At 41.1% G+C, this 14,874-nt stretch overlaps 1 protein-coding gene across 2 annotated transcripts in view; it reads left to right on the forward strand.

Moving 5' to 3' along the window:
* The window catches only part of LOC138671042 (phosphatidylinositol 3,4,5-trisphosphate 3-phosphatase TPTE2-like), an 80,303-nt gene that overhangs the window by 7,865 nt on the left and 57,564 nt on the right, over nt 1-14,874 (forward strand). For both annotated transcript variants that reach the window (XM_069758908.1, XM_069758909.1), the window contains exon 2: nt 14,247-14,316. In XM_069758908.1, coding sequence (XP_069615009.1) covers nt 14,267-14,316 — 50 coding nt within the window. In that variant the 5' untranslated portion in view covers nt 14,247-14,266. The remainder of the gene's footprint in view (nt 1-14,246; nt 14,317-14,874) is intronic.

A 14,874-nucleotide genomic window follows, 5' to 3' on the forward strand; every position in this document is an offset into this window, starting at 1 on the left:
CCTGATGGGTTCCCCATTGAGCTATATAGGAAATACAGGGACAAGTTGGCACCACTTCTATTGAAGGTACTCGGGGGAATATGGAGGGGAGAGTCTGTTCCTGAAACGTTTTATGATGCCAATATTATAGTACTCAGGAAAGAAGGGAAGGATCCTCTCGATTGTGGATCGTACCGACCTATATCCCTGGTGAACGTAGATTACAAGATTTTTACTAAAATTCTGGCTACCAGACTGAATACAATTATATTAGATCTCATACACCCAGATCAAACAGGCTTTATGCCTGGGAAAAGTACTTCCATCAATATTAGACGGGTCCAATCGGTTATTCAATATAGCTCTTTGGAGCCAGATAATAAGTGGGCATTGGCATCGCTGGATGCAGCCAAAGCTTTTGACTCCCTCGAGTGGTCCTTTCTGTTTGCATGTTTGCGGAAGTATGGTTTTGGGGACAGATTTCTGAAAGGGATAGGAACAATATATACGAAACCTAGGGCGCGTATGATAGTGAATGGCTCAATATCCGAGCCTTTTTCTTTACATAGAGGGACTCGCCAGGGGTGCCCTCTCTCCCCTGCTCTATTTGCATTGGCAATAGAGGCTCTGGCAATACAGATGAGATCCTCCAGTGACATCAAGGGGATACACATTGCAGATCGGGTAGATATTATTGGCCTCTATGCTGATGATATGGTGGTATTTATGGATCAAACAGAGGATACGCTACCAAAAGTAATAACAATTATAGACAAATTTAGCAAATTCTCTGGTCTTTATATAAATTGGGATAAGTCTGCCCTGATGCCTCTTTCTCATACCCCAATGTTGCGTCTCGGGACTCTCTCGGCGTTACCCATTGTCTCTAATTTCAAATATCTAGGAATACATATGTCTCAACATAGTAGATTTGATTTACAATTTAACATTTACCCATTAATTGATCTGGTAAAATCTAAATTTAATACTTGGGATAAACTCCCTCTCTCTGTGGCTGGCCGCATTAATTTGATCAAAATGATACTGCTTCCCAAGTTGAACTACTGCCTTCAACATAGTGCTGTCCCAATACCTAAATCCCTCTTTGCGACTCTAAATTCCCTAACCACGTCCTTTATATGGGGGAAAAGTAGGCCTAAACTTAGGTTATCTACTCTACAAAGACCGAGACGGGGGGGAGGAGCGGCTTTGCCAGACTTCTACTTATATTATCTAGCCGGGCAGGTTAAAATGATAAATAAGTGGATGCCCAATAATTCTAATCCTCTTCCTAATTCAGAGAGTCATTTGCTTTACTCTGCTAGGATCGATTGTCCACTGGGGTTTTTGGAGATGGAGAGGGTTGGTGTTCCCCGTTTGCTTCCTTTGCTTCGGTTGGCAAGATCAATATGGAGTCAAATAAAAAAAATAACTAAATTTGTTGATATAGTGGCTGAAATGCCACTGTGGAATAACAGTTATCTCCCGGGATTGTTGGGCCACCCATCCACAGAATTTTGGATATCACACGGTGTTCTCTCAGTGGGAAATGTACACAACCAGGGTTTTTTTATCTCCTTTGAACAATTACAAAATACTTATAACATCCCAAGGTCCCAATTTTTCCGCTATCTGCAATTGAGATCAGCCTTTCAATCACACATGCGAAATGTGGGTACGGGTCGAGCCATTTCATCTCTTCCACTGATAGGTATTCTCAATTCACAAGGCCCTCAAGGACTTATCTCCTCCTTATACACTTATCTATTATCCATAGGAGAGGGGTCTACTATAGATTCTATTAAGAAAAGGTGGGAGGGGCTTCTTCCGGATACGTTGGGGGAAGAATGGGAAGACATTTTGGAATCTCCAACTAAGGTTTCCCCATCAATTAACAATAGAATGACTCAGCTGTACATAATATATCAATCCTATTTGACCCCGACTCGTCTTTTCAAGATGGGACGTCTCCATTCGTCAGATTGTCTGAGATGTCACTTAAGTGATGCGGATTTTATTCATATGATATGGAGATGTCCCATTATCTCTCATTATTGGAAAGAGGTGACAACATTGTTGACATCCTTGCTGTTGATCCCTGTCCCACTTGAGCCATTGACCTGCTTATTTGGGGTGTGGGATGCAGGAATTTGGGACCACCACACTGGGATTTTTTTGCGAGAGACACTGTTCCTGGCGCGAAAAGTACTGGCGCTGAGATGGATGGGTGGTTCTTGCCCATCTCTTAGAGTTTGGGTGGATTTAGTGAACTCAATTATCCCATATGAGCGGACACTGTATCAGAATAGAGGATGTCCAGATAAATTTGAGAAAATATGGGGTAAATGGAACTCCTCTCATCTTACTCTATAACCTATAATACTCTAATATATACATGGGAGGTGAGGCCTGTGGTTTTGGAGACATTACTTACGGGGTGAAATCTATACGGAATTTTCTTTTGGCGGCGTTTTCTTTTAGTTCTTTTCGTTCTTTTAGTAGTTGAGGTAGTTAAGGTTTTACAATAAGTTACTTGTGATTGACATGCACTGTTTATTACTTTTGTAATACTATGCATTGTAACGATTCACATTGTATGTCATAATGGATAATGATAGAATCAAATGCAAATGTGTGTATTGTATGATTTATTCTGCAATTAATAAACGAATTTAAAAAAAAAAAAATGTAAACAATGACAATATATATATTTTTGGGGCTAAAATACAAGTTCATAATCATTTTAGAAACAACAATACTAATGTTTTAACTCAGGAAGAGTTCAGAAATTAATATTTTGTGGAATAATCATGATTATTAATCACAGCTTTCATGCGTCTTGGCATGCTTTCCACCAGTCTTTCACACTGCTTCTGGCGCAAAAATGTAAGCAGTTCTTCTTTGTTTGATGGCTTGTGACTATCCATCAGCCTCTTGATTACATTCCAGAGGTTTTCAATGGGGTTCAGGTCTGGAGATTGGGCTGCCCATGACAGGGATTTGGTGAGGTGGTCTATGTATAATCATATATATACAATCTAATGGATATATATAAACATAACCTTTGTATCTGAATGCACATGTCCCATATAGAATCTGATGTGCATATATACACATGCCCACAGTATCTACTCACAGGTCATATATAGAATACAATGTGTATAAATATATACAGTGGGGCAAAAAAGTATTTAGTCAGTCAGCAATAGTGCAAGTTCCACCACTTAAAAAGATGAGAGGCGTCTGTAATTTACATCATAGGTAGACCTCAACTATGGGAGACAAACTGAGAAAAAAAAATCCAGAAAATCACATTGTCTGTTTTTTTAACATTTTATTTGCATATTATGGTGGAAAATAAGTATTTGGTCAGAAACAAAATTTCATCTCAATACTTTGTAATATATCTTTTGTTGGTAATGACAGAGGTCAAACGTTTTCTGTAAGTCTTCACAAGGTTGCCACACACTGTTGTTGGTATGTTGGCCCATTCCTCCATGCAGATCTCCTCTAGAGCAGTGATGATTTTGGCTTTTCGCTTGGCAACACGGACTTTCAACTCCCTCCAAAGGTTTTCTATAGGGTTGAGATCTGGAGACTGGCTAGGCCACTCCAGGACCTTGAAATGCTTCTTACGAAGCCACTCCTTTGTTGCCCTGGCGGTGTGCTTTGGATCATTGTCATGTTGAAAGACCCAGCCACGTTTCATCTTCAATGCCCTTGCTGATGGAAGGAGGTTTGCACTCAAAATCTCACGATACATGGCCCCATTCATTCTTTCATGTACCCGGATCAGTCGTCCTGGCCCCTTTGCAGAGAAACAGCCCCAAAGCATGATGTTTCCACCACCATGCTTTACAGTAGGTATGGTGTTTGATGGATGCAACTCAGTATTCTTTTTCCTCCAAACACGACAAGTTGTGTTTCTACCAAACAGTTCCAGTTTGGTTTCATCAGACCATAGGACATTCTCCCAAAACTCCTCTGGATCATCCAAATGCTCTCTAGCAAACTTCAGACGGGCCCGGACATGTACTGGCTTAAGCAGTGGGACACGTCTGTCACTGCAGGATCTGAGTCCATGGTGGCGTAGTGTGTTACTTATGGTAGGCCTTGTTACATTGGTCCCAGCTCTCTGCAGTTCATTCACTAGGTCCCCCCGAGTAGTTCTGGGATTTTTGCTCACCGTTCTTGTGATCATTCTGACCCCACGGGGTGGGATTTTGCGTGGAGCCCCAGATCGAGGGAGATTATCAGTGGTCTTGTATGTCTTCCATTTTCTAATTATTGCTCCCACTGTTGATTTCTTCACTCCAAGCTGGTTGGCTATTGCAGATTCAGTCTTCCCAGCCTGGTGCAGGGCTACAATTTTGTTTCTGGTGTCCTTTGACAGCTCTTTGGTCTTCACCATAGTGGAGTTTGGAGTCAGACTGTTTGAGGGTGTGCACATGTGTCTTTTTATACTGATAACAAGGTTAAACAGGTGCCATTACTACAGGTAATGAGTGGAGGAAAGAGGAGACTCTTAAAGAAGAAGTTACAGGTCTGTGAGAGCCAGAAATCTTGATTGTTTGTTTCTGACCAAATACTTATTTTCCACCATAATATGCAAAAAAAATGATAAAAAAACAGACAGTGTGATTTTCTGAATTTTTTTTTCTCAGTTTGTCTCCCATAGTTGAGGTCTACCTATGATGTAAATTACAGATGCCTCTCATCTTTTTAAGTGGTGGAACTTGCACTATTGCTGACTGACTAAATACTTTTTTGCCCCACTGTATATTTAATATATGGATAAACATGTATATATGTTTATATACATACACACACCATCGGTATGTACACATGTCGGAAACAGTAAACAGTGTACAAATACACACACCCTCAGGATGCATACATACCACATTTAGACTCCTGGACACATATATTGGTTTTCATGTGACATGTTAATTGGTATTTAGGAACGGTTGTAAATGACACCACATAGGGGCTCTTCTGGCAGTTTTTGGATTTATAGGTGTACATTTTGGGAACAGCACGCTCTTAAATATTTCACATAATTTGGTTAAAACATAAATTAATTAATGTTAATAAATATTGGTATGAGCATCCTGTTTGCAGAAACTCTGAATGTTTTATTGATACATCCTTTATAATATGGAAACTCAGTTTGTAGGATACATGGTGGTCTGTTTAGGTCGGGTGCATGATCAGGAGAGCACTCTTTAGGTAGAGCAACTGTGAGGACCCCGGAACAGTCCTTATGGACCACTGATGCTACTCTAAAAAAATCCAAAAAAATGTATCAGACGTCTCAGTCTATATTGTCAGACCTTCATCAGGCTGACGGACTGCTGCAGCCAGAGAAAGGCTCAGGCAACAATGGAAGCACTGTAAAGGCAAAGCCATCACCGTCGCTGGGAGGAATAGCAAGGGAAACTTAGAACATGGATGCGTGAACAGTCAGTAATGTGTGGTAATATTTATTTTGATTTCTGGGTGCATTTTACTAGACACATCACTTATCTTACTGAAATTGCTACTTTTATCTGTGTATCTAGTAGGAGATTCCTGTTTGCAAACCACACATGAGGCTATGGAAGCATCTCTGGAGCCTCCTTTGCAGGTTCTGTTTTATTTGATGAGAACTCTAGTACTACATGAATGGATGTCAGCAGAAAAAGCCAATGGACCCCTCTGTATAGGGGCTTTTACACTGCATTTACTTTGGCATTCCTGTGTAAACAGGCATTCAGACGAACGCCGATCAGTAAAAGTTTACTGATCGGCAATCATATCGTGAGTCGGCCTGTGTAAACGGATGTAAGTCTCCATTGTAAGTCTCCGTTGGTATCTGTTGGACAAGAGATCTGGCATTATGCAATGGTTTCTGTTATAAACAAAAATCTCCAGGCAGTGTGAAGATAAGTAAGGGTTCGTTTACACAGACCGATCGGCGACATGATCCAACCGCTGTCGGTCACTTGAATGCCTGTTTAAACAGCAGATCAAAGGAAATGATGCACACTGAGTGTTCTCTTATAGATCCCTGAGTGCACATAGGCCGCCGTTGCCGCACGAGTCCCATTTACACAGCACGATGTGTCGCCTAGGACGATAATCTTTTCTGCTATGTAAAATACAATATCTGATGAATGAGCGTTTTCAACGTGTTTACACAGGAAGGTAATCGTGAACGATGCAATGTAAATGCCCCTTAAGTCTAGATAGAGATGGTAGTTAAAGGAAACCTGTCAGGCTCCATAATGTCCCCACCAGTATCTGACAGAGCCGTATTGCAATGTATCAATCAAGTTTATGGTATGCACAAACTCTGCTGCCATGATCGGCAAAACCACTTCTGTCTTGTCACTGATGATATTCAGCTCAGACTATTCTGGTGGCCCTTCTATTTCTCCAGACATCTCCTGTCACGGGTGTAGTAATCATACACACTGGGTGTCACCGCCAGAGTGTTGGAGATCATTGATGGAGATCTTGCACACTCAAGGTTATGTTGGGGGAAGAAGTGAAGAAGGTGGGACTTTGGGGGCTTTAGGGAACCTGACAGGTCCCTTTCAACTCTGGCCTACAATTATCTGCCCTATTTTCCATATGAACAGAAGTATTTCTAGGCAATGAAGGACGGTGGTTGATCTTCTCTTGTGAAAGACCAGAAGCACTAAGCAACCCCCAAATAAAAGTTATACGCTCCTAAAATATTTCCATATTTATAGGTTGACCAGAACTGAGATCGATCAGATCCAAAGACCTCCCCCCCCCCCTTATATACACAATCCACTTGGCTAGATATCCTGCTATTACAGAAGGAAGCAGTAATTTTTAGACTGCCCCTGCACCACTTTTATCTAGGAAAAAAGCTGTGGACGAGAATAAACCTTTAAAAATGTCAAACAAAACATAACTGCTGTGTTTACACAGTGCCACACCTGTCCACAGGTTATATGTGGTACTGCAACTCAGCTGCATTCACAAACGATGCTTATATGTTAGCGGTATAATGTAAATTATTATTAGGCTGCACTGTTTATTTGGCCTCATATATCAGTGCAGTGCGTTTGTAAATCTCCATTGAATCCACATAGACTAGCACCATTATATTTATTCTTTGTTTGCCATATTGCTCCCTTGAGGTTATTAACTGAACTACAGCAAGTCTTTATATTGCAGGAGAGGAAACAGCTACCAGATAAAGCAATGTAATTGCTACCGATACCAGACTCCTTACTTTATTACTTACTATTTACTATCAGACACTATTGGGGGTAATTAGGGCTGACACCTATTCATCCAAATATACCAGCCAGGTGTCAGACAGACATTGTATGAAACCTCCAAATATTAGACAAAATTGGCCATTCCCTCCCGATATCGATGGATCCGGACGACTAATTTGTACAGGAGCCCCTGACAGATTATTGTGAGGGAAGGCAAGCATCGTCATAGCTGATTTAACAGCAACCATTGTCCGACCAACAGCTATCTAATGTGTATGGGGGGGTTTCCCTTTTTTCCATGAGACTCTGGTGATTGTGGTGGTTTCATTTTGTATAAGCCCCCTTCACATGTCTGATGATACCAGTACTGGTAAAATCACAGCACCGGTGTTTATCAGTGTTGCATATCTGAGTGACATACTTGTGTACGTGTGCGTCGTCAGCGCGCCGTCTGTGTGACATACTTGTGTACGTGTGCGTTGTCAGTGTGCCGTCTGTGTGACATACTTGTGTATGTGTGCGTCGTCAGTGTGACCTCTGTGTGACATACTTGTGTACGTGTGCGTCATCAGTATGACGTCTGTGTGACATACTTGTGTACGTGTGTATCGTCAGTGTGCCGTCTGTGTGACATACTTGTGTATGTGTGCGTCATCAGTGTGACATCCGTGTGACATATTTGTGTATGTGTGCGTCGTTAGTGTGACGTCTGTGACATACTTGTGTACGTGTGCGTCATCAGTGTGCCGTCCATGTGACACGGAGAAAAACACAGCTGACATCAAATTCTGTTGTTAGTAATGGAGAGGTGTCCATCAGACTCTACCATTACTAACCCAGTACTAAGAGAAAAAAAAACACCACACACACACACACAAAGATACTTCCCCCACACTTTCCCTGGTTCGCTAATTAATTAAACAATAAATCCCACACATGTCCAACATAGTCCAGGGAATCTGAAAAACATAAAAGAGAGAGAAACAAAATCAAAACACTGTCCCTTATTCACCAATTTATTAGAAAGAAAAGTTCCCAGTCTAGCGCTTCCCACGATGATCCCTGAATCTGTCATCCAAAGCCTATGGAGACTCCTGGCTCACGCGAGACCCGGCAACTGTGAAGAGCGGTGATGTCAGAAACATTACTGCTAATTATATAACTTATATATCTCACAGATCAGGTCTATCTATCCATCCATCCATTAATTTTTCTATCATCTATTTACTGCGTATCCTACAATATATCTGTCTTTACACATCTCTAACACATAAAAATCTTTAACTTCTACTCTGCATTCTGTTTTAGTACGTGTCATACATAGGGCACACAGATGTCACGCGTATGTCATCCGTGTGCACGCGTGCGGTATATATTGGCATCCGTGCAGCCGGAAAAAATGGACATGTCTATGTGTACATCACATGGGCACATGGTCAGTGTGAAAACATGGACATGTGCTCAGCCCCGTACATTACAATGGGTGTGCATGTGTACGGGTCTCCGACACGTGTGAAAATGGACGCCACACATACTTGAGACATGGGCATGTGGGGGCCACTGCTTCTCCATTTCTTTTCTCGATTTGAGACCATTGAGAGATGTGAAGAGAAAGCGGTGGCTACTAGATGTGCTGTCAGTAGTGATGAGCGAGTGTACTCGTTGCTTGGGTTTTCCCGAGCATGCTCGGGTGGTCTCCGAGTATTTGTTAATGTTCGGAGATTAAGTTTTAATCGCTGCAGCTGAATGATTTACAGCTATTAGCCAGCTTGATGTGGGGATTCCCTAGCAACCAGGCAACCCCCACATGTACTCAGCCTGGCTAGTAGCTGTAAATCATCCAGCTGCCGTGATTAAAACTAAATCTCAGAACACTAACAAATACTCGAAGGTCACCCAAGCGTGCTTGGGAAAACCCGAGCAACTAGTATACTCGCTAATCACTAGCTGTCAGCAAATGACTTATAGGCTGGAGTCACACTTAACGTATGAAAAATCGGTCCGAGTCTCCCTGCCGAGAGTCGCACAAGTGTTCTCCATATGGTCATCCGTGTGAAATGCATTTGCAATGCGGTGATGCGATTTTCTCGCATCTATGTATCCGGATGACATCGGTATGACATGCGTATGGCTTTATATTTCTCACTTGCTTTCCCCATTGAGCTTAATGGCTCAATGGGCTGAAATGAGGAAATTGTGCATTTGTCGCAAGCTAGACAAATGGTCTGTATGTGTTTTGAGTTTTTCTTGCACCCATAGGCTTGCTTTGGCGAGTCTCGGACGATATACGAGTACAATCACGCAATTTTACACGCACGTCGAATATGCCTGAGAAAAAATACAGTGATGTAAGCTGCCCCATAGATTAACACTGGTCCGAGTGCTATGCAATGTTTTCTCACATAGCACTCGTCCGTATTCTACGGTAGTGTGACCCCGGCCTCAGAGCCATTACGTGATGAGGCCAGGACAGTAGAAACTGCAGAATCCCAGCAGTCAGTATATTATACACTGTTCGGATTCCACATATAACTGTCGGATTCTATAAATGTCCCGGACAATCCCTTACAATAATTGTGCTATTCAGCACCTGTTTCTGTCTTATGGCGTCCATTCACTTACTTGGAAATTGGATATTTTGTTCAGCCTTTCATAAGAAAAGAATTTGCTTCCTCATTTGATTGCAGTTAGTTATACGTCTTCATTATTAACTCCGAGTTTGTATATTAATTAACACAGTAACTATTATAGGACTATAGGACGCAGTGTTCAGTGTGTACACACGAGTACGGGGAATTCATGCACTTGTGACCTAGAACTGCACAGAGATGATTGTTGCTTTGTACAACACAGATTATATGATAAGGAAGACTTGAATCAACATGGCTACATCACTTTATAACAACTCCGTAATCCTAATAATTACTGGATGACTTAAGCTCCGACAGATATAGGAATCTATGGGTGGATTTACACTGGCTGATTACGAGGAGGATTCCTAGGAAGGATGTTTTTTCGGATAATCGTGCCGTCTAAACAGACTGCTAATCACCCAAGGAATTGCCTGATGAAGATACCTGCGTAGTCTTGAAAGCTTGCAATTTGTTACCATGTTTTCAGTTAGCCATTAAAAGGTATCAACCACTGAGGACTCTCAATTCTAAATATTTTTCAGATCACAACGATGCATTAACAAAATGTGATGTTACAGTGCTGGTGCCCTTAGTTTCCAATCCAATCAATGGATGTGCACCATACCTGTCCAGTTGCTGTATGGAAACGTTCTAAGCAGATTCCAAACTATATTTAATATAGGGTGTTTGCTCAGCCTAATTTCCACTCATTTGATTTAGCAACCTTTCACACAATAAATATATAGGCCAACCAAGTCCAAGATGACACCGCAACCAAATCTGAATTCTTTACCAGGTTTAATGTTAGATATTGTAGGGAAGCCAAGATAAGGACCCAGAATGTAGACTTGTATAATCCACCTTTTGCCTCCATTAAAAGACTAGATTGTTATTAAAGTAGAAAAACTACGGTAGATGAAAGGCGCTCCTTTGTTGGTAAACGAGGGGGAATCCAATCAGTTGGAAATAAAAATTAAATATTATATATGTAAAAAACGTATATATGTAAAAAAAAAACTGGATGCGGTTGAAATGTGTTGTGTTTTTTAATAAAAAGTATTTTTTAATATATACTCACACTTTAACCCCTTCACAAACTTTGATGTTTATCGTACTGCCTTTGTTGTGGGCTTGCACGCCGAACATACCTTTCCCGGGACATGGTGACTAATTTAATGAGCCATCATGTGCCTTTTTCACCTGCGGGTGGAGAGGTGCTGTGCCCACGGCTGTTAACCAGTTAAATCCCGATGTCAATCACGGACAGCGGGATTTAACATGTGTCGGCTAAAAGAGCATAATTCATCCAACCCATCGGTGCCCCTGTCATGTCGTTGTGGGGCGCTGATGGGTTGTCATGACGGGGCTTTGCTGATGACCCTTGTGCCTGTCATTGAGATCCTCCTCATAAGGCCGGTTTCACACGTCAGTGAGGTGAGGTGACAGTTTCCTCACGTACCGGAGCCACTGACACACGTAGACACAGTGAAATCAATGCATCTGTGCAGATGTCATTGATTGTTTGCAGACCGTGTCTCCGTGTGCTAAACACGGAGACATGTCAGTGTTCGTGGGAGCGCACGGATTACACGGACCCATTAAAGTCAATGGGTCTGTGTAAAACACATACCGCACACAGACGTTGTCCATGTGCAGTCCGTGTGCCGTGCAGGAGACAGCGCTACAGTAAGCGCTGTCCCCCCCACTGGTGCTGAAGCCACCATTTATATCTTCTCTGCAGCAGGTCATGTGGGGCCGCCCATTACAATCATGAATATGCGGCTCCACCTCCCATAGGGGTGGAGCCGCATATTCATTATTGTAAATGAGCGGCCCCACGTGACCGCTCATACAGTAGAAGGTGCGGCCAGGACAGGAAGCAGTGCCAGCCAGCGAGGGAGCCGGGTGAGTATTTTAATAACAGCGGGGGGCCGCACAGGGAGTGGGAGGGGGGTGGGGTCATGGATCTTTATTTTAAATACGATTATTCATATCTTCTCTACAGCAAACGCTGCTGCAGGGAAGATATGAATCGCAGCTTCAGCACCAGATGCAGGGGACAGCGCTAAACTTTAGCGCTGTCTCCTGCACGGTGCATGTGGAACCCAGTGGGCACACGTGTGCCGCACGTGTGCCACACTGATGTGCCACAGAAACGCACCGGCACACGGACACGGATAATTCCGGTACCGATTTTTCCGGTACCGGAATTATCTGGATGTGTGAGACTGCCCTAAGAGATCGTGATTATTAATATACAGCTCTGGTAAAAATTAAGAGACCACTGCAAAATGTTTAGTTTGTCTGATTTTTCTCTTTATAGGTATATTTTTGAGCAAAATGTAAATTGTTCTTTTATTCTATAAACTTCTGATAACATGTCTCCGAATTTCCAAGCAATAAATTTTGTATTTTTTTCGGACAAAGAAAAATGGTAAAAAAATACCAGTGCTTTCAGACCTCAAATAATGCAAAGAAAACAAGTTCATAATAATTTATAAACAACAATACTAATGTTTTAACTCAGGGAGAGTTCAGAAATCAATATTTGGTGAAATAACCACGATTATTAATCACAGCTCATGCGTCTTGGCATGCTTTCCACCAGTCTTTCACACTGCTTCTGGTGCAAACATTTAACCAGTTCTTCTTTCTTTGATGGCTTGTGACTATTCATCATCCTCTCGATTACATTCCAGAGGTTTTCAATGGGGTTCAGGTCTGGAGATTGGGCTGCCCATAACAGGGTTTTGATGTGGTGGTCTCTTAATTTTTGCCAGAGCTTTATATAGCAGGGCTGATGCACTGCTTTGTGTAGCACAAGCGATCAGACGATCACAGCTTCAAGTCTCCTAAGGGGACAAATTAAAGACAGTAAAAAGCAAGAAAAACAAGTTTTTGGAAATATAGAAAAAAAACAACAACAAAAAAAGCACAAAACTTTAAACCACCCCCTTTCGCCCCATTAAAAATGAAACAATAAAAAAATGCCCATATTTGGCATCGCTGCATTCTTTAAAGTCTGATATATCAAAATATAATGTAAATTAATCTGATTGATAAACAGGGTAATGAGAGAAAAAAATGAAAACACCAGAATTGCAATAAACATTGCAGTAAAAGGCGATCAAAAGATCATATCCACCTCAAAATGGTATCAATGAAAATGTCAGCTCAGAGTTAAAAAAAAAAAAAATGAGCCCTTACACAGTCCATATCCCTGGAAATGAAAACTCTACAGGTCTCGGAAAATGGCGACATAAGTAAAAAAAATTTTTCTTACAAATTTCCGAATTTGTTTTCACCACTTAAATAAAGAACAAACTTATATACATTTGGTATCTGCGTACTCGTACTGATGTGGAGCATCATAGTGCCAGGTCTGTTTTACCATACAATGAACATGGTAAATAAAAAAACCTAAAAAGCAAATTTTGGTATTCTACTTTTTTTTTTCAATTTCAAAGCACTTGGGATTTTTTTTCCCGCTTTCCAGTGCATCACATGGTAAAATTAATGGTGTCATTCAAAAGTACAGATCGTCACGCAAAAAAAACAAGCCCTCAAACAACTATGGGGACAGAAAAATAAAAAAGTTATGGCTCTTAGAATCTGGGGAGGAAAATACGAAAGTGCAAAAATGGGAAATCGCAAGGTCATGAAAAGGTTAAGCTTTATTTTCAACTGGTTCAAATCACCCTCCTTTGTCAGCGCCTTTCCAGCTGGTTTTTCTACCCTAACAAGCTCTGCTGGATCTCCCACTGGAGACAATTCCTACAGTATACCATTTTGGCTGCGCTCATTGGATTTCACTATGTTGTATTTTGGTGTTTTGCCTCTAGCACAACTTCGCCAGGTGAGAATACTCTCTTCATTTGGTTTTAATAGTTTCAATTTACAACGCTCAGAAAGTGCCACTTTCTCTCATTTTTTTCGCTTAGGGAACTCCGTTTATTAATATATTAGTTTGTTTTTGTCGTTGGTATGAAAAACTTGAATTGAAATGTATAATAACAGAGAAACTTTGGTTTTCTGAATTCATAGTCTGATGTCTCTTCCACTGATCTGTCATCCTTTATTCAATTAATAAATAAAGGTGGTCATATTAGCTGACCCCCTCTATAGGTGTATTCATAAAGTGCTGAGTCTACAGTATATACATGAGCTCCTGTGAACTTGCTGCCCACCTGCTACTTTCATGTGTGTGGTTAAACGCTCCAAACACATTCTCCATGAAGTACTACAGATTTTGGTGGTGCGATTGGTTCAATAATAGTAAGTAATAAATAAGATGCAAATAAATTAATTTATATTAAACCTGTGAGCTATGTTAAAATTGATTATACCATATATGAGAATGTACCATGTTTTAGCTACTTTTTCCCTTTCCCCTTAGCTCCAGCATTCATTGACAAGATGTCAGCTGTAAGATTTGCTCCGAGGGCAGAGGTCGTTGAAGTCAATGGGTGAGTGATCAACTCAGATAATTTTTAAACAAGTAGTAAGCTAGGTACTAATAGGAGTGGAGAGATTATCCAAGGTGAACATCTGACTTTTCCTCCCTTTGTTTTTTTTTTTTTCGTTTTTTGTTCCATACAATCTTTTGTGGGAATGTATACAAAATTAGCTACCGTAAGTAACATTCTGGAGTAAGAGACATCACCTTCTACAGTTGTGCTCAAAAGTTTACATACCCCGGCAGAATTTTTTATTTCTTGGCCTTTTTTTTCAGAGAATATGGCCATCTCAGTCTCCTGATCTCAATATCATTGAGCCACTCTGGGGAGATCTCAAGCACGCAGTTCAAGCTAGACAGCCCAGGAATTTACAGGAACTGGAAGCTTTTTGCCAAGAAGAGTGGGCAGCTTTATTATCTGAGAAAATAAAGAATCTCATCCACAAATATCACAAAGACTTCAAGCTGTTATTGATGTTAGAGGGGGCAATACTTTGGGTTGTTATTATGATTTAAAAAGAGAAAACACAGTAGTTTGACAATAAATGGCTGCACTCCACCACTAACC

Source organism: Ranitomeya imitator, chromosome 3 (genome assembly GCF_032444005.1).
Source record: "Ranitomeya imitator isolate aRanImi1 chromosome 3, aRanImi1.pri, whole genome shotgun sequence".
In the NCBI taxonomy this organism is placed as follows: domain Eukaryota; kingdom Metazoa; phylum Chordata; class Amphibia; order Anura; family Dendrobatidae; genus Ranitomeya; species Ranitomeya imitator.